The sequence below is a fragment of the Chaetodon trifascialis genome, chromosome 21 (assembly GCF_039877785.1).
Source record: "Chaetodon trifascialis isolate fChaTrf1 chromosome 21, fChaTrf1.hap1, whole genome shotgun sequence".
Lineage (NCBI taxonomy): Eukaryota > Metazoa > Chordata > Actinopteri > Chaetodontiformes > Chaetodontidae > Chaetodon > Chaetodon trifascialis.
The window spans coordinates 3,207,860-3,230,443 of record NC_092076.1 but is presented as its reverse complement, the minus strand read 5'-3'; the positions used below and the strand labels follow the sequence as shown (position 1 = coordinate 3,230,443).

The window sequence follows — 22,584 nt, the reverse complement described above, 5'->3', positions numbered from 1 at the left end:
ATTAATGAGCCTTTGTAGAAAACCTGACGTGTGTTCAGGGACAGAGCGACACGCTTTTGGTCTCTTCATGGGATTTATTAGCAATAAGAAAATAAAATTTGCCTTCAAAACAGCTGTTGGAAAATGAAGCATGAATACATAAGATTAATCATCAAAAACATACAAGACATGCTAAATAACAGCAGATGAGATCCATTTTTCACTTGACCCACTTTTATTGTAATAACGTAGTAATAAAGGGATGAACGTCCATAAATCTTCATCATCACAAACAGAAAGGAGAGCAGCTCGTCATTCCTATCTCTGATTTAACTCGTGTTGTAGCAACAGAATCCCACGTGCAGCGTGGTCGTGAGGGAGGCTTGTTTTTTACTTTCTAATTATATTCTGATTAGCTGCACAGTAGCCCACACACGCTGCAGCGGCTGCTTCATAAACGGCTGACTGCGTTCTCTCGTCGAGCTGCGCTGCGATTGCACAACATCGATGCTGTGGAGGTTAACCGCAAACGTCTAAGTAGGTTCATTTCATTATGAGATGCCACATTTTTCCATAATTAGGAGATAATTACGCCACATCATAATCATAAGACAGTTCCTTCTGATTTCAACATGCCGTAATTATGAGGAGAACATCTGATAATGAAAACACGTGGTGGGACTGCGGTAAACAGGTTTTTGGACGAACTGGACACCCCAACGTCTGCACTGAAGCACATCTTTACGAGCCCCCCGGCCTGAGGTCAGTCATAATGTTTGGTGGTCATTCGTCTCATTAATTCCACAGTTTCTTGTTAGTAATAGAATTAATTTATTCAAAACATAAAAAGGTCAGAAAAAGGCAAGTACACAACATAATAAGAGCAGAGTGAGATCTTTAAGGAGGCACCACGTCCTGGAATGATCAGATCAGGCCGATGTGAAGCAGCAGCGGTGTGACTAGTGTTCGTGCATGCACATCTACGGATCTTTGCCTCTTTTCTATACAAAATCCCAGTGGAGTGCTGGGGGCATCACAGAGATTACAGTCTTCAGGAAATGCAGTATACACAGATACAACAAACACCGCTCAGGTCTCTTATTTTACATGTTCGCGTGGCACTGAAGAAGAGGAGGAGGAGGAGGAGGAGGAGGCTGCCTGCAGTGCAGAGAGAAGCGCTCAGAGCTTCAGGGATGGAAGCGAAGGATGCAGAGGGAGAGATGGAAACTATCTCTCGCTCGCTTCCTCCTGCCAGCCTCTTTCAGGCTTCCGTTCCTCAGCAACTGAGTGAAGAGAGACAAATAAAAGTGAGAAGAGACAGGCAGGCAGAGGAGGCGTGCTGCCACAAGAGAGCACCTGTCTGGTCGACCTATTTTTAGGAACGCCGCGCGCTAACTATACCGTAAGTCTCCGAGGCAGCGATGTTGAAGTTGAGAAGCTGTTCAGGCTTTTGTTGTTCGTCAGCCTGGGCAGCCTCTCCTCGCGGGTTTCACGCAGCAGGATTAGCAAGTTAGCCAGATAACTTTCAAAAGAGGACTGCTCTCTGAAACTTTGCCATTATCAACATGTGAGAAGAAGCACGTTCGCAATAATTTACTGTTTAACAGACTGAGATCAGAGCCGCTGGGATCAGGAGGAAGGCCACACGGGAGTCTGAGCGTGTGGACATCCGCATCTAACCCGCAGAGCGTCCACAGCTTCACTCTGTTTGAACAGTTTAACAAATCACATCCTGCATTTTAAAAGGTGCACGCACAGCTGAGCGGGAGAAGATCTTCACAGCAGAACACACAGAGCCAGAGATGTCAGGGATGAAAACACAATTAAAGGACGAGTTCAACATTTTGGGAAATGTTTACTTTCTTAGCAGCTGGTGAGCGTAGCTTAGCATAAAAATGGAAAGAGGGAGAAACAGCTGGCCTGACTGCCTGAAGGTAAACAAACCTGCACCTCTGAAGCTCACTGATTAACACGTTTTATCATGTTGCTTTAATCCGGGCAGAGCAGAGACGACACGTCGGTGTTACGGGTTTTAGACTCCATCACACACACACCTTGTCAGTCTCACACTGCATGAGGGTGGTATTCATCTCCTCATCAAACACTTGACAAGAAAGCAGATAAATGTGTCTTTGGTGTGACTTTTAATATTCATTTATGTTTTCAAGCCGAACACGTTTTAATCCGGCTGTTCCTCTGTGGTTGGACATCACTTCTATATCATGTCAGAAACTGTACTTTGAGTGCATTGATAGTTTACAGCTTTCTACACTTTCTCGCCTCGTCCCTCACAGGAAACGTGACCATGTAGCCTGATGCAGGCGCTGCGGTCTTACCGTTGAAGGACGCCTCTTTTCACACGTGTCTCCTCTGAGTCTAGATAGCCACAAACTTATCAGAACCCAGTCTGCAGGGAGAAAGACAGAACAAGCTTTATTAACACACCTGACACGACGATCAGCAGGCAAACATGCTAAATTAAGAGAGTGACGTGTCAACAGGAACAGAACACTTACGCTCCTTCATCCTTCAGGAGACTCAGGAACTTGCTGACTCTGTAGCCAGGATCCATCTACACAGACACATTACTCTTAGTGCACACATGCATATACAGCAATAACTTCACGTTTAAAAATGGGTAAAACCACCGATTCTACAAAGTCTGGACGCTGTGGAAAACAGAAATAAGACAGAACGTGATCATTTTCTAATCCTGTTTTGACATAAACTAAATTGAAAACAGCACAAAGTCAATATGTTTAATGCTTTTCCTCATCAGCTTCATTCATTTTTGTAAATATCTGCTTATTCTGAATCTGATGCAGTGACTGGGAAAGATGTGGAACGCTCCAAAAACACCTATTTGGATCATTCCACAGGTAAACAGGTTGATTGGTAACAGGTGATAGTGTCATGATTGGGTATGAAAGGGGCTTCCTGGAAAGGCTCAGTTGTTCACAACGAGGATGGAGCAAGGTTGGACACATGATTGGATAAAGGAGATTACTGCATGGACTCAGGTTGACACAGTTGGTTTCATTTGAAGCTCAGAAGCAAGGCGGCCCGTCCTGGAGCTCACACTTCAGCTCCGACAACCAGGACGGAGGAGAAGGGGAGGGGGAGAGGAAGTAAAATTAATGGCAGCCTCTGCAGTAACTTACAGTATGTCTGGAATCGCCTGTAGCTACTGGAGTTAAGACTTGAGAGCAGTCAGGAACGTTGGAATGGGAGGAAAAAAGATAAGTACGAATGTGTGAACGCAGCTCTGCGGCTGCTCGCAGCATGTCTCGGCAAACACGCGTTCATACTTCAGGCTTTGGATGGGGGGTGCGGGGGGGTGCAGAACATGGCTGCATTTGTGCATACCACAGCAATTACACAGCATCCAGCCTCAACAAACAGGCAGCACACATCATCAACATACCACAGACACACAGTCAGGGGGAGAAACTTAACAGCCAACATTTGGATTTAGGTCAATTTCTGCTGCTGTTTGCTGCAAGAAACAGAAGATTGTTCTGTCAGGAGCAGTGAAGAAGAAGCAGCTGTGAAACTAACACATCACCCATACGGCCCAAATGTACTGCAACAGGAACCAAAGTCACACCTGACAAGTCAAGCTTTAAAGAGGACTAGTGGTCAATCAAAGTGCACCATGTTTTCTCCTTTTAGAAAAGACAAAAACTGACTCCAGACAAGCAAATATGAGTCTTTGCAGTAATGCCGGTTGGCTATCATTAAGTCAAATGACGCGCTCTCTGTCATTAGCTTCATCCGCTCTCTGTATTCATGCTAACTGGGCTTTTCCAGCCGCAGAGGATCACCCCCACAGCTGAAACGAAGCCTGCGAGGGACAAAGCAGAGAAAGGCAGATCGGGAGGACGGGTCCACGCTGCATGGATAAAGATGCTTTTTACGCTTCCAGCACAAATTATGCTCTGGTACACCCATTTTATAAAGGCAGAGAGGTGCAGAATATCATTGATGGTAATTTAAAATAGCTCTGTAGTATATCGTCTTAACTGCTCAACTACACTCCCCACACGACTTCCTCTTTCCAAATTTCTCAGATTTGACAAAAACTCTTTTGTACATCTTCAGACCCGTCACATTAAAAACATCTAAGTTTTACAGCAAGAGTCATTCAATCTCTGTTGAATCGCCACAAATAATTAGAGTACGGAGCTAAATAGCATCAAGCTAATATCCTCAGCGAGCGTGCTACGCAGAGGTTTTTCAATAACCTGAGGAAATGATGAACAATCATGAGAAGAAAATGCCAGGAGGAGTAAATAAGGCTGCAAAAAGTCAGTAAAAGAGCCTCAGAGAGCTAGCTGAGATTGATGCTAACGTGTTAGCCATTAGCTCACCAGCAACAAGAGTCCCTAAACCAGAGAGCTAAGTCTGAGTGGAGCATGCAAAATGAGACAGTGTTGGAGTTTAGTTGTGACCACTGGAGTGATGCATCGATGTCAGGTGTGTGTGCATGCAGGTGAAAAAGGAAAGCATGAAAAAACGGATAAAATGAAAGCCTCCACCAGCGTTTATGCTCCCACTGAAGTCACTGAGAACGCTGCATGTGAGGAAGTGACGGCTGACCGATGCTGACTCTCTGCAGTCTCTCCAGTCAAACTGATGACTGCGGTGCTCTGACAGGGTCAAGGCCTCTACAAGGCTTTGCACGTAAATCATCTGGGTACAGGACAATCAGAAATAAGTGCACCAATTTCAACAGGGACGATTAGAAAAGTGCAAAAAAAAAAAAAAAAAAACCCACAAAGCTCCTGAAGGCTTTTGAAGAGGTGGGTCGTCTTTGTACCTGCTGCGCTTATCTACATACGTACAAGTGATGTGTTGAAAGGAAGCCAAGAATCTGCTACAAGCCGATTATCTGTGTTTTCATTTCAACAGTTGGGTGGGTTTAACGTACACATACATGTTTTTCTAACCTGCCATATGTGTAGGTTCCTCTGATGACTGAGCTTAATTGAATTTGCTCTAAATTGTAGGTACATCGAAACCACAAAGTGCGTATGATTGTTGTTACGAGGAGCTTCCATCTGATCCAGAACACGTGAGCGTTACTTGGAAAGCGTCGCAGAACATGGTTTCATAACTATGAATGTACTGCGTCTCAGCCGTTTGGAGACTGGTCTGTGAACTAGAAGCGTACTGGATCCTTCAGCTCAACAAATCATCGGCAAAGCCACGCAGTTTTTCATTCCAGCTAATGGATGACAGCTCTTTGTGACGGAGACAGATTCTGTTGACTGTTGAGAATGCCGGCCAGATGTCGAGGAAGAGGAGGGACAGGGTGCTCAAGCTCAGACCGCACTATTAGAAAAACAATAACACACAGGCTGAGCCAGTTTGAGGTTTGTGTTCCACAATAAAAAATGTGAAGTGTTGAGTGAGTTACTGAAAGACAAGTTTTCCTCGGCCTTCAAATGTTAGCCTCACGCACGCCTGCCCGACCTTTCTGACATCTGACACCACGTGGAGTTGCATCAGCGTTATGTTAACCACGACTGCATCTTATAGCCAGAAAAAATGTGAAGATTTCTGACGTCAGGTGGAAACAAGGCTAAGAGGCTACAGCCAGGCTAGCGGCTGTTAGCATTCGGCCGGTCAGCATGCTAACAGGCTCACACTGACGATGCTAACACGCTGACGTTTAGCACATTTGATGTTTACCTTGTTTACCACCTTTAGTTTAGCACGTTAGCATGCTAAGATTTGCTAATCAGCCGCAAAATGCAGCAGCAGAGGATGATGGGAGTCTTATTAGCTGTGCAGACATTTGGTCATAAACACTGCAAATCTCTTTTTACTGGCTTCTGTTTTTAATTTTCCCTTAATTGTATTTTATTTTTATTTTTATATTCTCTTCTAATCTTTCTTTCTTTTCTTTCTTTCTATGATTTTAATGTATCTTTATGCTTCTGTAAAGCACTTTGAATTGCCTAGTGTATGAATTGTGCTATACAAATAAATTTACCTTGCCTTACAAACCAAACTCTGACGGGAACGTGAATGTATGTATGTTCTCCATTTCACAGCGATCCATCCCATAGTTGCTGAGACATTTCAGTCTGGACCAAAGCAGTTGACGGACCGACATACCGACAGCTAGCATTCTGTTAACACGGCTAAAAAAACGTGAACGCAAAGAGCGAGTCCTCTCACCTGCACGGACATCTCAATCAGCATGAGCAGCTTTTTTATGCCGATCCACAGACTTTGGCCCTTCACGGCTTTGGCTATGCTGGCTCGCTCCACGTCCTGGAAACTGCCCAGCAGCTGTGGGGAGGAGAGGAAGGATGGAGAGCACTCAGCGAGGGTCTGAACAGAACATCTTTAACACCTTCACTGACAGAGGAAAGGTCAGTCTGAAAACAGCGATTTAGAGTTAGACTTAAGTGCTGATCAGGTGGCAAAGTCTTCCTTCCTGAGGCTGATATACTGTGTGTAAGGGTGTGTGTGTGTGTGTGTGTGTGTGTGTGTGTGTGTGTGTGTGTGTGTGTGTGTGTGTGTGTGTGTGTGTGTGTGTGTGTGCATGTTACCTCCAGGGCCTCGACCAGCTGCTCTCCCCTCGAGATGTTGGGAATGTGGATGGTTGTGCTGAAAGCGTCCAGCATCTCCATTTCCTGCAGGACGTCCTTACGACTCGTGGTGCCGATGATCAGCAGCTTACGGCCCTGAAAGAGGCGCAGACTTCAGACTCTAACCGGCTCACTCAACCAATCGTTTGCTCATATTCTCCTTCAGAGCCACAGGGGAGTCACAGCTCCGGCTGACGACGAGGAGATTAAACATTATGACTGTCGCCTGATTATGAACAGAGACATCTCTATGAGCTGCATGCTGCTCTTATCTGTGCGATGTAAATTCTGCTGAAGGTTTGGGACTGATATCTGGTCAAAATACTGTTAACAGCTTTAAGAAAAGCCTTGAGAAGCCTCTGCTCAGGAACAATGGACAGAGATAACAGAGGAAATCCACATGATGGAAAAACTGACACTTGGACTGCAGGAAGCACAGATGGAAGAAAATGGACATTACTCAGAAGCCAGAACAGCGAAGACGACCGCGATAGAGCTTAGCTGATCAAACTGAATGGATGTATTTTGGTTTTTTCTTGTTTTTTTATGTTAATAAATGTTAAAATCATGGGTAGAAATGGAGATTGGGCCACATGGATGGTGGATTTTCCATGTTCATTTGAAGGCACAGACACACCGTGTCAGACTGTTCGATGTTAGTTTGGAGACACGGCATGTGCGATGAACGCTGGTGAATCACAGCCTTGGTGGACGTATAGGACCCCCAGATTTCTCCACATTTCTCTCCAGATTTTGGGCTGTCCCACATGAAGGCTGACAGCATATGAGGGCCTTAAGTCATGGCAAGAGCGTCGGGAAGAGAAAATAAGAGCAGAGCGGAGAAGAGAGGACAACAGGACCGAAAACAACAGAAGACAACGGCAGAGAAGACAAACATGAGCAGAGAAGAAAGAAGAGAAGCGAAAGAAATTTAGCTCCACTAAGCCGATGAGCTGGAGAAGGACCAGCAGAAGAAGACGAAGGAGGAGAGGCAGAGGAGTGGCGAGTAGACAGGGGGATTATGGCTGCCGGCTGCCCCCCCATGGCGTGGGGGGTTGTGATGCTGCATGCAGATGAGGTGCCACACAGGCGGCGGTGCTGCCAGGTCCTGGCTCTCTCACAGAGCCCATTCTCCTCCCCGTCCCCCTGGCCTCCCCCGGCCCCAGGCACCCCGCTGGGCTCAGCGCTTTACAACCCCAGAGGAGCACTGCAGCCAGGCATTCAACAGCAGGCCCCGCGCCACTTCTCATGCACATGCAGCCATATAGTGGGGCTATACTCTCATTCACAAACCCATCAACAACAGACACACACACACACACACACACACACACACACACACACACACACACACACACACACACACACAAACTACAGGCAAAGAAACGATGAGAAATGGGTCTCTACCTCCACCATTCACCGTGAGCACAACAGGCCTGGACCAAAACCCTCGCTAACAACCATACACTCACACACAGCCGCTCACACATGCCCATGGCAGCCAGAGACCTCCAACAATTCCTCACAAGACTCTGCACTGGCATCCGTAGGATCTGCTGCCCTCTTTCTGCCACCCTCGGACTAGCAGCCCAGCAGCGAGGGCCACAAATGAAAAGCACAACAGAGCGTCGGTTACCTTTGGAGGAGGCTTCTTCAGCAGCACCAGCAACGCTTGTAACACCAGGTTGGAGAAACGGGGCCCGATCGGGACGTAGTCTGATGGGATAAAGGCGGATTCACAATTTGATCCCCATCCAAATAAAAAAAAGACTTTCATTCATTCATTCATTCATTCATTCATTCACAGTGATTCTCACCTAACAGACGTTCAATGTCATCCACGACCACACAGCTCAGCTGGGACTTGTAGGCATCTTCAAAGATCTGCGACAGGGAACGAAAGAGCAAACAGATCCAGATCAGAGCAAACAGCGGCACACGTGTCGCTTCATTCAGGACCTTTCAGGACTCTCTACAGAACGAGCAGACTTTCACCTTTTTGATGGCTTGGCATTTGGCGATCTCGGAGTGTCCGATCATCTTGTCCGGGGAGCAGATCTTGATAAAGGGGAACTGGGAGTCTTCGGAGATCTTAGCAGCCAGCGCTGTTTTCCCGCTGTTGGGTGGGCCTGAGGGAGGGGATCGATCACCAATCAGCTTTTTGTAATAACTCAAACAGTTCGAGGTGCAGCAGGTTAGCGAGTCCTACCCTCCAGCAGCACAGACACCAGCGGCGTGCGGTCGCTGTTCTTCGTCTGCTGCACCAGCAGCTCGCCGTCCTCCAGGACCGCCGACACCGGGTCGCCCCATCGGATTATCCCGTTCATGATGTAGCTGGCGTAGTCCTCCTGATTGGTCCCGAACGCCTGCACAGGAAAGAGAAGTGACGAGGCGTGAATGTGACATGTGGGTGGTTTGTTTGTTTGTCTGTCACCTGCTTTCTGTTTACCAGAATATTTGGGATGTGTTCCTGTTTATATCTGAATTAGCTCCTCTTAAAATCCAGTGAAACCAGATCAACTGCACTCCAGAAGCTCTTTAAAATATAATCTTTCAGCATTCAGCAGGAGACAAAGGAAGGAGATTTCAGAGTGTGACGTAGAGAAACTCACAGGCTTGATGTCGTTGTTCAGCGAGGCCATGAAGTCGAGTCTGCTGACCTGCAGCCTCTCTGCCGTCTCAATGTTTACCTCCACCGTGTTACTGGCCTGCAAACACACAGAGCACAAGGTGAGCGACAGCAAGTAATGAGCTACCTTCCTTCCTGGATGAACTCCATGACTCCTGCTAATGAAATCCATTACATCAAATATTGCACATTCGGATTGCTCAGTGAGTCTGGAGACAGTACGCTCCCTCAGAGCAGAAAGGTCAGGCCGAGAGGAGGAGGAGGAGGAGGAGGAGGAAGGTAAGTGTTCAGAGGAGTGAAGACGAGTGTCAGGCCCCCCGTCTGTCGTTTATCATCACCCTTTAATATCTGCTGCTGTCTGTGGGGGCAGAACACTTAACAGATGAGAGTTTCACCTTAACCGTGCGTCCCACCGAGCGGCACAGATTTGAGGCTGCGCACCTGATAAAACACTTAAGAGAGGGAGGACACGCACGTACGCACGCACGCACGCACGCACGCACGCACGCACGCACCTGGGAGGCTAGTTAAAGCGGGAGTGTACATTAGTGCACCATGCCCACCAGGTGTGTGGCCTGCTGCTTGACTGAGCAGCACAACACATCTCTCCAGTGATTCACAGACACATTTCATCGCATTGACTGACTGTGACCTCTCACATCTGAAGATCTGCTAGTTTTCTGTTTTCTATCAGTCTGACTTGAATATATTTGCACTGCTGGTCAGATATGAACAACCTGAAGGCCACTCTGACAGATTGTGAGGGGCATTTTCTTTACTGATGTTTTTAGACTGAAAACTAAAGAAACAGAGTGGTGGATGGTGAACACACACACACACACACACACACACACACACACACACACACACACACACACACACTCAGAGTATCAGTGTGAGCAGTAAAATGCCAAACGTCCCCTGAGGACTCTCACCTTGATATGCCTGTTCATGGCAGTGGACTGTGCAGCCCTGACCAGGCCCTCCAGCTCGGCACCGCTGTAGTTCTTCGTCTCCACGGCCAGCTCCTTGATGTCGACGTCGGCGGACAGCAGCTCGTGCTGACGCATCTTCGCTGTGTGGATGTGGAGGATCTGAATTCGGCCCTTCTCGTCCGGTAAGCCTGGAGGAAGAGAGGGGACATAAGGGACAGTTTGACTGTGGCCTCTGGCGCAGGGGAGGCTACTTACATTCACTCTGCTAATGAATGTGAGCAATGGATGACACTGGCATTGATCAGTGCCTCTTTTAAAGGCTCACTGGTTTGAAGACAAAGTTCTCTGCTGTCTTTAATAGTTTTAATTCCCACTGAGATAAACTACATGGAGATGACAGCACTGTGAAACCTCATGAGTGACTTCTTCTCTTCTTACCAATCTCCATCTTCACTTCCAGCCTTCCTGGCCTCAACAAGGCCTCATCGATCAGGTCGGGCCTGTTGGTCATACCTGAGGGGGGGACAGATGGACAGATAGCGGAAAGACGAGACAGCAGAGGAGTTAGAGGGCAGATGTTCAGAGAGCTACAGTGACTGGAGGGAGAAAGTGTGTGTGTGTGTGTGTGTGTGTGTGTGTGTGTGAGCACCTATGACCAGGATGTTGTTGAGCTGCTCCACGCCGTCGATCTTGGACAGCAGCTGGTTGACCACGGTGTCGTGGACTCCTGTGCTGCCTGCCATGCTGCCACGCTGTTTACAGATCGCATCGATCTCGTCAAAGATGATGATGTGAAGGCCGCTGTTGGCACCCAGCTGTTCAGAAGAGAGGCGAGGAGGACATGAAGACCGCCTGTTAGTAGATGCTGTCTACCAGCGTCCTATGTGATCTGCTTACACGTGTAATGAGGCCAGTTCGTCCTGCATGACACCAACAGATTTCTTCAGGTTTCACACTGAGCTTGAAAAAGTGATTTTGCATCCGATGGTGGCGTGAAACTTATTTCCTTAAAAACACAATATTTACATGCATTTTTATATTTGTTGCTTATACATTCAGGACATGTCTTCCTCAAGTGTGCGAGCATCAATTTAAGACGATTTTTCTGTGCTTTTCAAGGTCTTACTGTATCATAATTGGCTTGTTTTTGGGGTAAGGAAGGCCACAAAGCCTGACAATCTGCGAATTATTCCCTTGAGAAATTTAATTTTATATTTTGCATCTTTGAATAAAGTTTTAGAAGACTTGAGTCTGAGTTTACTTCGAGGGGCAGCATCCTGACCTGTATGTAATAAATTTATTGAACTAGACGAGTGGGGAGCTGAACATGAAAATAATTAGGACCCCTGATGTAGCTCGTGGCCTTGTGAAGTCATTAAATTACAACAAATTAATTAATTTTGAAAGTGAAAACTTCTAATGATTATACACACACTACCCCAAACTCAACGTAACACAAAAAAACCACGTGAAGACGACAGAGACACTGCTGGCGTCTTTCTGTCAGTGCTGACCTCAACAGGGAGACAGATGGAAGAAGAGAGGGAGCAGCAGGGTGGGGGGTTATCCCTCCATCTACAGACCTGTCAGTCTCAGACGTAGCATTTAAAGCAGGTGTGGAGCTGTCCTTATTACACACTGGACGGTGTGTGTGTGCGTGTGTGTGGAGGGGGGTGTAATAGGAGGTCAAAGAGAGCCCAGCCCCTCATTAGGTGGTGAAGAGTGAGGCTTGATGCTGACCATCCAAAACAACCATGACTGCACACTGTACTCTGTCCACACACACACACACACACACACACACACACACACACACACACACACACACACACACACACACACACACACACACACACACACACACACACACACACACACACACACACACACACACACACACACACACACACACAGAGTTATTACAGCTCTGTCTGTCTAAAGGGCAGATCTCTCCACTCCTGGAGAAATGAGTTTCTTCTATTCAGACTGATGAAATGCTGATCTGTGTTTCATAATGGGAGGACGCTGATCCCTGCGAGCGCACTGACTGTGTACATAACACGCTCTGCAAAGCTGCAGGTAATGTGTGTGTGTGTGTGTGTGTGTGTGTGTGTGTGTGGAAGCGGGGTCGTTTTTTGCTGCGTGTGTGTGATTTTCTGTCTTATAAAACTCTTGTGAGAGCTCGTATGGACTGTAACGTGTCCTCCCTCACCCTCTTCTGTTCGTCCTCTGCGTCTGCAAACAGCTTCCTGATGTTGGCCTCGGACTCTCCGACGTACTTGTTGAGGATCTCGGGGCCGTTGACGATCTTTGGCTCCCGGGCCTTCAGCATCTTGCCTATCTGTCGTGCCATCAGGGTTTTACCGCAGCCCGGGGGTCCGTACAGCAGGATTCCCTTCACATGCTTACAGCCTGCAGACAGACGTGGGGGGGGGGCAGGAGTCCAGCTGAGCTCAGGCTGCTCGTTTTTTTCAGCAAGGAACTTCTACACAGCAGATAAAGCTCAGATCTTTACTTTTAACCCACTCACTGGTTTACTATTAGCCGTAGCTGTGTAACATATAATCTCTATACACAGATATCTACACGAGTAGTAGTATTGACCAATCACATTTAAGCATTCATCAGATGTGTGCAGGTGAACAGTCTGTGAGGAGAGCCAAAGAGCTGGAAATGCAGTCCTGGAACCCATCGCCTGTCATCAGATGACGATTTAGCTTCTATTAGCTTTAATTTAATTTAGCAGCATTCATATGCAGATATCTGTCTATGGAGATGAACTGCAGTGTGTCTCTTCACTGTCTCACTCACACAAACCGGAGTGAGGCTGTAGCTAACGAGTGCTGTTTACTTCACATGCAGCTGGACGTGTCACTCAGCGACTCGGCGACAGGAAGCAGTTTTTCATTTTTCGATGTCACTGTCCAGACTGTTGATTTGAGGCCGAGCTGAAAAGTCGGGTTCTGATTTTTGTTTTTACTCCTCATCCATAACGATGGGCGCCGCGAGCTCCCCGCTCATCCACGTCCACAGTGTGGCCCTTTTAATGGCCTTTTGCACCTGCTTAATGACATTTAGCCCAGGCTAATTGAGAGGCCCCTGATAAGCATCTGAGCTGCCATTTGGGCCTGCTGAATGACAGGTAGGGGGCTGGGAAAAGTTATGTGGCTGTGTTGTGTTTGGAGGGAAAGCGCTGAGGCTTCTGTCTGTCTGCTTCACCTCTCCAGGAGCAAAGGTGAAACTTTCAGACTTTTGCTCCAACGCACACACAAAACATGAGACGTGCACATGCACAGCGCCTCCCTGTCAGCACCTGCTCCCCCGGCTCCCCACGCCTGCCAATTACAGCTTCACCTTTAACTGGATGCTCTATCTGGGCATGCCATCTCATTACAGCAGCCAGCTGGCTGCAGCCAAAGGCCGATTCCTGCACACAACCGCCCGGCTAAAGGTCAGCTCACACGCTGCCGGACGCCGCCACAGGCCTCGAGCGCTGCCGCTACAGAGCGTCTATTTGGACCACATTTAAGCAATGAGTGCGTCTGCCAAGCTCAGAGGTCCTTCTAACAGGTTTTCACAAGACTTCTAGGTCTGGGAGCAAGGATTAGGACTGATTGCATGCACATGTGTGTGGGAAGGGAAGGTTTTGTGTATGAGTCACAGAGAGGTCTACCTGATGGCTTTCATTACAATGAGCTGCTGTCCTTTGCAAAGTGAGTCATCATCGTAATCTGACAGCTGTCAGAGATCCATTAATGAGTGTGCGCAGGGATCACCGTCAGGGCTTTTAGTCCCTGCCGAGGCTCCGCGGGAGGACGCTGCCTCGCCTGCTAACTGTTCACTGTGGCTGTGATACATTCCTCAAAGGAAGTACTCAAAGTTTTGTTTGCACTAATGTTGATTCAGGGATTAAACACAAGCTCCATGTAAGAGACAGCAGACCTCATGCTAATTACACTGAAAGGAAAACTTTTGTTTGTGTGTTTTGTTTTGGTTGATGGACTTTTCAGGGATGTGGCATCATGAAATTAGCAGACACCAATCAAACCAGAGGACACCACCAGGTGCACCTGTCCATGTTAAAATGAGTCAACCCTGAAGCTGAATGACTGTTGGGCACTGAAGCAGGAGCAGAGAGAACATCTGCATATGAAAACCACACAGACAATCTTACAGTATGAAATCATCATCTGACTTGCAGCGAGACATCATAAAAACGCACAAACACATGAATAAGTGATGGAGGGATAAAGACAAAGAGGGAAACTCACCCATCTGTTCTACTATGTCTGGAGGGAAGACTCTGGAGGCGAAGGCTCTGCGGAAGATGTCAGAAAACTCCTTATCAAGGCCGCCGATACCCATCTTCTCAAAGTTCCAGTCTGGGCTGATGATGGACTGGCGAGACTCTCGGGTCTTGGATTTCCCTGAAGGGGTCAGACAAAAACAGACAAAGTTTGGGATTATTTACTGAAAAAGCACTTTCATCTACTCTTATGTGCACTTTTTAATTATGTTTCTTTAATGGCAGCTATCAGAGACTCTTGCAGGAGTTATTCTAAGTCCCAAAATGCTGCAGTGAAATGAATGTGGTGCACTGAACGAGTTTGTTTTGTTTCTGAACGATGTGATAAATAAACGATGACAACGTTCATGTAAGCAGAGCACATTTAAACCTTGTTATGAAGGTGAACCTGCCGTCAGGCGGCCGCCGGCACAGATGGACTTAAATATTAAACCACTGCCAACAATATGAGAGAGAGAGCGAGAGAGAGCGAGTGAGCGAGCCATGGCAAAATGTGTCAAGTGTGCCCCCTTGTGGTTTTACGGAGAATTGTCCTGCAGGCATTGAATGTAAAAACGTACTTTTCTTTGCAGAGTAAGTGTGAGGTTCGCAGAGGTTTTAGCAGCTCACTATCTGTCACCTGCACTGTCGACACTCACCGACCAGAGTCATGGACGAGCTCTCTGACTTCTCAAAGATCACCTGACTGTTCGCCAGCAACAAACCGATTTCAATCTGGGGAGAGAAACAAAAAAGATGCCAATCGCTCAGGACACAGTACAACGAGCAGTACAGAAGAGCATGATGGGACGGTGACAGATTGTCCTCCAGGTACCTTCTGCTTCTTGCCAGAGGCATGTTCTCCCTTTAGGATGCTGGGGTCCATGGCCTCAATGTCCTTTATCAGCAAGCCGAACAGCTTATCACAGAAACTGAACACCAGCTGCAGGAAGCAAAGCCAAATGTGTGAGATAAAGGCAGAGAAACCTTCGATTTCTCCAGACAAATGGAACGAGCATGAGGGGACATCGCGTGGACTTGACTTAATGGACTCAGCTTGTGAATGTTTAGACCGGCACACTGTTAAACCCCTGAGGAGCCTGAAGCACCTGCTGGCCGATGCTGAAGGCCTGGTTGTTGAAGTGCTGGATGAACTCGCTGGCCATGTTGTCCGAGTTGTACGGGTTGCTGTCGGCATTCTTCTTCTGCAGGAAGTCAATTTCCACTGTCATGGCGCTTACACACTGTTTGGACTTGTCGAACTTGTAGTTTGTTACTATAACGAGGGAGAAAACGACAGGTTTAAAGTTTGGACAACAGCATCTCATGTCTTCTTCTCTGCCCTTAAATGAACCATTTGAACATGATGTAATAACTGAATACTGCTGACGTCACGCTCAAAGCTGGCAGCTGAACATAACATCGACCATTCAAAGCTGAAGTGACGCAGCAGCAGGTTTGGATGCCACCCTGGTTTTGAACACCGGGCGCTCCCGTCGACCTGCCTCAGCATCGAACACAGAGCTGTGCAAGCCCAAACAACATGACTGAAGCAGTAAAAACCACGTCCATCCTGTTCCGTCGTGGTGATCCAACCATGCGAATGCAATACTGAAGATTTGACCAGCAGATGTCGCCATTTCTGACTCGAACAAATGCTTTGAAACAGCACGGCTGCTTCGGTGAGTCAGTGCTTCAGAAAGCTTTGTCAGCAGGCAGCTCTAATCAAACAGTTCCTCAATCTGATGTTACTTGTGGTCTACATGTCTCCAAACTGCTGCTAATGCCTCATTATAGAAATGAGACACACTGTAAGCGGCTCTCTTGCAGATATTTTCACTGGTGCAGGTGATTACCAGGACGCAGGGCTTAATCCATGATGATCCATGATGGAAATGACTGTAATTGTTCCAATATTGTTTTATGGCTGATTTCAACAGAAGGAGGCAGAATATTCCTTTGATCAAATGAAAAAAAGGAGCCAAGGCTTTGCTGTTTTCTCTCAAGAAAGATGAAGGCTTACTCATTCTTTGGCTCAGTGGATTATATTTTCATTCCTCCTTTTCCCTCCTCGTATGCAGACAGTATCATAATAGCGCCCATCATCATCTTGGGCATGCCTTGGCCTCAGGGAGCCGAGCGAAACGTTTCATCAAAGAAGAGGCCTCCTCGGTCTCTGGATGCTGGCCAGCCTCTGAGAGTGACACCACCCTGTCTCCCTGTGCTGTGTGTGTTCCCTCCACCCTTTATGACACCTAAATCACAGCTAAACCCCCCCAACCCCCCAGTATAACTCATAATCTGCATGATACGGCCTCTGAAGTTGGCACAGTGACATGTTCTCCTGGCAGCCTTTAAAGTTTGTTACATGGAAGCTGCACAGATCCATCAAAGTCTGAAGCTCAGATGTGATGTTGAAGGATATAAAATTTCCACCGGTGGAGTCAGAGAGAAGAAGGACTGTCAAGCATTGCTGATCAATAGATGGCAAATTAATGGCAGTCATGACAAAAGGCTGAAAGAATGTCCAGAAACAACCAGACATCTGCACAGCTGGCGACAAACGTGAGGCGCTGCGGAGCTGAAGAGGCTCTTTGAACTGTCTTCAGGTGTCACGGATGCATAATCAATATCAGCTCATCGATCAATCTGCTGCAACACTCAGACTGTGCAATCAGTCCACGATCACGACAGCTTCTCTTCACCTCTGCAGTGAACGTGCTTCTTTCCTGTCTTTCATTTTCAGATCGTTTCTTCATGGAAACGGAAAGCGACCCGCTTGAGAACGCTGGAGGGGCTGAAAATTTGTCTGTTTCCACTTTAATATTTTTCTATTGTTCATCGCTTAGTGAGAGGCAGTCTCAATACTTTGACTTTGATTTATCTTTGGCTCCCAGCCCCGAGCCCATTCCTGCCAACTGAGGACATTAAATGTAAAAAAAAAAACCTAAAATAGCTGCTCGCTGTAGTTTAGAATCAAACGTTACTCAAACAGCAGTAAACATGCGTTCGTTGGGGTCTATTTTCATCATTTTCCAGCAGCACATATTGAGTCAAAATAAAGTGCAGAGTGTGTTCTTGGTTCACTGAACATGGAGCTCTATGACGCAGAGGAAGAGGACACATCAGGCTTTGGACACACACACAATTCAACGTCTAGAAAATCACCAGTCAAACACGAAGCTTACCTTCAATCTCCTGTCCAATCGAGAGGCCGGCCCATTTTCTCTGCAAAGGAAAAGATGTGAGTGTTTTAGTTCCACGTGGCATCATTTCCTTTTGTATCAGGACACTTGATTGCAATGGGAAATGGTAACTGATTACCGACAACAAGGTAATTACATTTTCCACAAGGACACAGTTATCAGACAAAGGACGGCTAACAACACACCTCACAGAGACATCAGTGCAACGCTCCTGCAATGCAGTCTTATTTCACAACGCTAAGAAGCATCATTCAGATATTCACTTAGCCTGTCTAACAGTTAGTCCTTTGCTTTTGATACGGTGGCCCATGACGGCAGCCATCAAACATGAGCCCATCAACCCACAGATACTATCTAATGAAGTCTTGTGGTAAAATAAGAGCGTGTTCAGGAGGTTACAGTAGTACCTGTGTGCCGCTGCGGCTGCCAAGTTTACAGACGAAGGAAGAGCAGGCAGAGACAGGCAAGGCAAAGGAGGAGAAAGCAGGGACAGACAGATTGAGACAAACAAAGAGGTCCGTGCATGCAAAGAGCCCACAGACAGTTAACGCATGACATTTCTTAGAGGGCATCTCGCCTTCAGCTCACACACTGCTACCCAGGTCTTAAAAAAACGCTGCTTTGTCGAGAAAAAACACAAATACCGCCTGTTAAATAAATGTATTCGACAGAAAATACAGGAAGAAACATCATGCTTGAAGGGTAATTGTTCGCTACGTTTGCCAAAAGAAATCATCTTCCTCCCAAGATCAATCACTGTTGATGCTGTCTGCAGAAAACAGGTGCACAGGAGCGACCTACCTGCGGCAGGCTGAAGGCGATGGTCCCGGGGTTAACGCTGGGATGCGTCTTCAAGGTGAACACGTACTTGTGGGTTAAATTGCGGACGGTCACGTGTCTGCAGTGAGAGGGACAGTTTGGACACAGAGGACAGGATTAAGTGTCAGAAATGTTACTGCTCTTCCTCACGCAGACAGAGGCAGACTACTGTGTGATGCACAGGTACACCTGTGACAGGAAGTCCCACTCACTGTTCAAACTGTGGCTCCTTCTCATTGATGACGGCACAGTTGGTCAACGACAGCTCGTCCGTCGGGCATCGAGCCGCTTGCATAATCTGAAAAGAGAGCAGAGGAAAATGCAAACGGTGAAATGATGTCATTTACAACCAGGACGCTGTGTTTTTCCTCTGAAACCTCCCAGAACAGAAGGTGCTGAGAGGAGTGATTTCAGTTGATTATTCACTAGTTTCTAACGTTTGCTGTGCATGATCGTTTAGGAATATGACTGTAGTTGTTAAGCTCAGCTGTTCCTCCACCTTTACGTAAAAGGAGTTGCATAAGCAGTCTTAAAGGTTAGACATACGTTATGCAGCTGACTGCGAGCTCTGAAAAGCAGGGATCAAGTTTATCCTCTGCAAGACAAATTCTTTAAATCTACAGCGGCCGTGTCAGCGGAACAGAACGGCTGTAAGGCAAAACCAGGCCTCGGCATTATCTGGGTGTCAGGATCAGCGGCTGACTGTGTGAGTTTCATCAGACAGCTGATGTGAAACGTGAGTACATTACTGTCAAACACAAAAGGTTCACACATGAGGCCGTGCTGCAGAGGTTCCTGCTCTGCCGTCTTTCTCATACAGTGTGATGGATTACGTGCTGCACACTGCGGCCTTGTTGGATTCATACTGACTCTTTCAAAGATAGCTCTGCTTAGCTGAGAACCATTCCTTCATGTTTAAGGCCAGCAATGTCTCAGCTTCAGCGACATCCTCCTATTCTGTGACCTCCTTGCTGCAAGTCGTCATGCTATGCAGCCGACTATCGCTCAAACCCAAAGAACTTACTTTCAATTCTGATACAGTTCCTAAACTTTCCAAAGATACCAAATATTTCAGGCTGAAAAAGTCTATAAAATAATGCATGAGCCATTTTGAACACTTCCATTTGATGGAACGGTGTCGCCACACAAAGAAGAACCACACACAGAATACATGATGTGTGGAAGAAGTGTGGGAGAAGACGGTTTTAACGACCCCAAAGCTACTTAAGAGGAGATGAGAGCGGGAAACTGGATGCTCGGGGCTTGAACATCATTACACTGAGAGGAAAGCCATCCATCACTGCTCTTCGCTGAGACGCATCTTCCCAGAGTACGACAGCCTCACGCTGAGCGACTCCAGTCTATCCCACACTATCAGCTACTGGCTGGCTGATCCGGCGTCCCCATGAAGCAGCAACATGACCAACCCCTGTGATGAAGCATCAGCTCAAGTCCCAGTCAAGCAGAGCCGCATTTCATCTGGTCTCATTAGTCACAATGTAGATCGAACTAAGAAGCTGTTAGCAAATGTGAGTCAATGAGGACAAAATCAGCCAAACTCCACAACTGTTCATTTTAGCAACAGATCGAAGTCCTTGGGCAAATGTAATCTTGTAATCTTAATCTGCAATTCAGTGACAGTAAGAGCTGCGTCAAACCGCCAACAAAGCAGAACTGTACACGCTTACGAGGAGGAAGTAGATGCCATGAAGCAGAGCGGCCATTATTGTGTCTTAAATCAGGTTTCACTGCCTTCCACTGCGGGCTAGGCGGTAAAAAGAAATAAAATCCAGTGTACTGCATTTGGCAGATGTCCTCATCATGTCACAGAAGTCTGCAGGCCCATTTTAAAATCAACAGCTCAACAGGAGCTCTCGCTAAGATGCTGTCAGTCAAAGGTGTCAGAAAAGCCCTCTCTAATTAAGACTGTCTAAGAAAAAGACCGCTCTCTTTCCAATAACCTCATTAAGATGCATCAAAGCGAGAATCATTCGCTGACCCACATCTCAAAAACATTCAACTTAAGCCATTTCAAGCATGTGAGCATCTGGGCTGAGCGCAGCCTCTCTGATGGTCTGATAATCACAGCTGACTGACTCCTGGTGGGCCGAGGTCACGTCTCTGAACGCATCATTTTTAGGCTGACACAGATGATACAGCCTGCTGGAGGACAACGCAAGAGAGAGCAAAAACACAGAAACCAGAGGATTTAACTTCAGTCGCTTTCTGATGATTTGTGATATCATATCCGTGACATTTCAGGTGTGTTTCTGTAGGATTTCAACCCTATGGATGGATGCAGTCATCGTGTAATCAGCTCAGATGCAAAGTGTAAATGAGGTACAGAAAGCTCTCAGTATCTAATAACCAGGGCAACTCTCTCATTACCGTACGCTGAAAAGGAAACTGCTGTTTTGATGCCCAGACGGACGAAATGATGATTACTGAAACTGATTATCTTTGGATTTCAGACTGCTGGCTTTGGGAAACTGTGATGGAGATTTTTCACTATTTTCTGATATTTTATAAACAATATGATCATCTGATTTATCGAGGATATAATCTGTGGTTTAACTGGAAATGAAAATAACGGCTGATTTACCAAAGTCTGACCTTTCTGTTAAGCTAATCTGCATTTGTAACCAGCTGCATATGGTATTTATGAAAACACTGAAGGCCATAATAAACCACGGATGAAGAGCTATCTGAGCATTCAACACCAGTCCAGTTTATCTGGCTGTTCCTCTTGTTCCTGAAATCCATTTAATGCTGCCACACTTCCTTACTTCCACTCACAGCCATCACTGATTTAGCCGTTGGAGCTATTTAACTGCCCTTCGCGGCATTTTATACAAAAAGCCAGTAACACTATACAATTCAGCGACCCTGTGGCTAAAACACCCAAACTGTTACACATTTTAACTCAAACCCAGTACGGCAGAGGTAACTGTACTACATGCTAGCTACAGTGCTACATGCTAGCTTCAGTCTGAGTGGTCATAAGATACTCCATTCCTCTTCCGGGCTGCCTACGAAGTTTTGAATGACACCTGATTCTGCCACACAGGCTAGCGCTGTGTTGGCTCGCTTGACGTGGAAAAAAGCCTCTAGCCCTTTAAGTACGCGTTAGGTTTCGTATTCCGTGTTTTCCGTTCGTGGTGTACTTGTGTTTAAGTTCTAATATTCGCTTCAAATAAACTCACCCGAGCGGTCATCTTTGTTTTTTTGTTTTTGCCGCTGTTCAAGTGCAATTCAGCATAAACGCCCCGCTGTCAGAACAACTGCAGAGACGAGAAAGTGACGTGCCCAGAGGCGGGCGCTCCGGACGTACTGTGATGTCATCACGCAAAGGACGCCGAGAGGAAGTGATGTTAACGCTCGATTCCAGTCCTGAGTGTTTATGATTGTTTTCACATAACATCGTCCTGAAAGATTAGCAGAAGCATGTAGAGGCTGGATGCGAAGACTGATGATTTATTTTATCTAAACGACCAGAAGATACAATTTATACGTCAAATGATCGGTCATATTTAACAGATTTAACATCCAGAAGACTAAGTATGCTGAAGTTCTTCCATGTTTTGAATTTATTTAATCCATAATCATCCATAACAAGAAATGTGCGCATACAACAAACCTGCTTCAGAAATGAATTAGATTTAAGTGATTTAACTATCCATTTTTGCCCAATATTAATCTACATCCTCATGTTTTTCTTCTTAAGGTGTACTGGTATATTGTTTTAATCTATTAAGTAATACTAAGTAGTTTAGTTAAGTAAAAAAAAAATTAGAACTACAGGTGAGAAGACAAAATGTGAAAAGGAGAAAAAAAAAGACATTTCATGTTAAAAAAATATTCACATTAATAATCCTCAATTCCATCATACTTATAAGAAATATTTCCATTTTAAATGTTATTTCTAATATATAATTATGATTTATCAATATTTGTAAATGTTGTTTGTTTTCTAGAATAAAGTGGTTAACTTCATAAATGTTTAATGCTTAAAAATATTTTAAATTCACAACTACTCGTATATTTGATATTTATCTGTACAAAAGTAAGCAAATGCTGTATTTTATTGGGTTTTGCAGAATGAACATGTGGATGGCTGAGATCCATATTC

The 22,584-nt window shown here is 46.2% G+C and overlaps 1 protein-coding gene across 1 annotated transcript; it reads right to left on the bottom strand.

Annotated features, from left to right (window-relative positions):
- Positions 1 to 67: 67 nt before the first annotated feature.
- LOC139349582 (vesicle-fusing ATPase-like) lies at positions 68 to 21,777 on the bottom strand. The gene is made up of 22 exons (XM_070990505.1): positions 21,659 to 21,777; positions 18,668 to 18,753; positions 18,438 to 18,534; positions 17,619 to 17,658; positions 15,540 to 15,706; positions 15,266 to 15,373; positions 15,090 to 15,165; positions 14,417 to 14,572; positions 12,358 to 12,557; positions 10,795 to 10,960; positions 10,584 to 10,658; positions 10,146 to 10,333; positions 9,194 to 9,289; positions 8,791 to 8,947; positions 8,577 to 8,710; positions 8,399 to 8,465; positions 8,218 to 8,297; positions 6,543 to 6,677; positions 6,166 to 6,279; positions 2,496 to 2,551; positions 2,316 to 2,386; positions 68 to 1,262 (listed from the first exon to the last, which is right to left on the bottom strand). Exons 1-21 carry the CDS (start codon positions 21,668 to 21,670, stop codon positions 2,356 to 2,358), a joined length of 2,241 nt encoding a protein of 746 aa, XP_070846606.1. The 5' UTR covers positions 21,671 to 21,777; the 3' UTR covers positions 68 to 1,262; positions 2,316 to 2,355.
- Between the last annotated feature and the right edge of the window lie 807 nt (positions 21,778 to 22,584).

What these genes read in the sequence shown, in the direction of transcription:
- LOC139349582 (XM_070990505.1), bottom strand. An exon ending in CTCGTCCATGACTCTGGTCG is followed by an intron (nt 14,573 to 15,089) that starts GTGAGTGTCGAC and finishes TGACCCCTTCAG; the next exon opens with GGAAATCCAAGACCCGAGAG. An exon ending in TGAAGAAGCCTCCTCCAAAG is followed by an intron (nt 6,678 to 8,217) that starts GTAACCGACGCT and finishes CGCCTCTTTCAG; the next exon opens with GGCCGTAAGCTGCTGATCAT.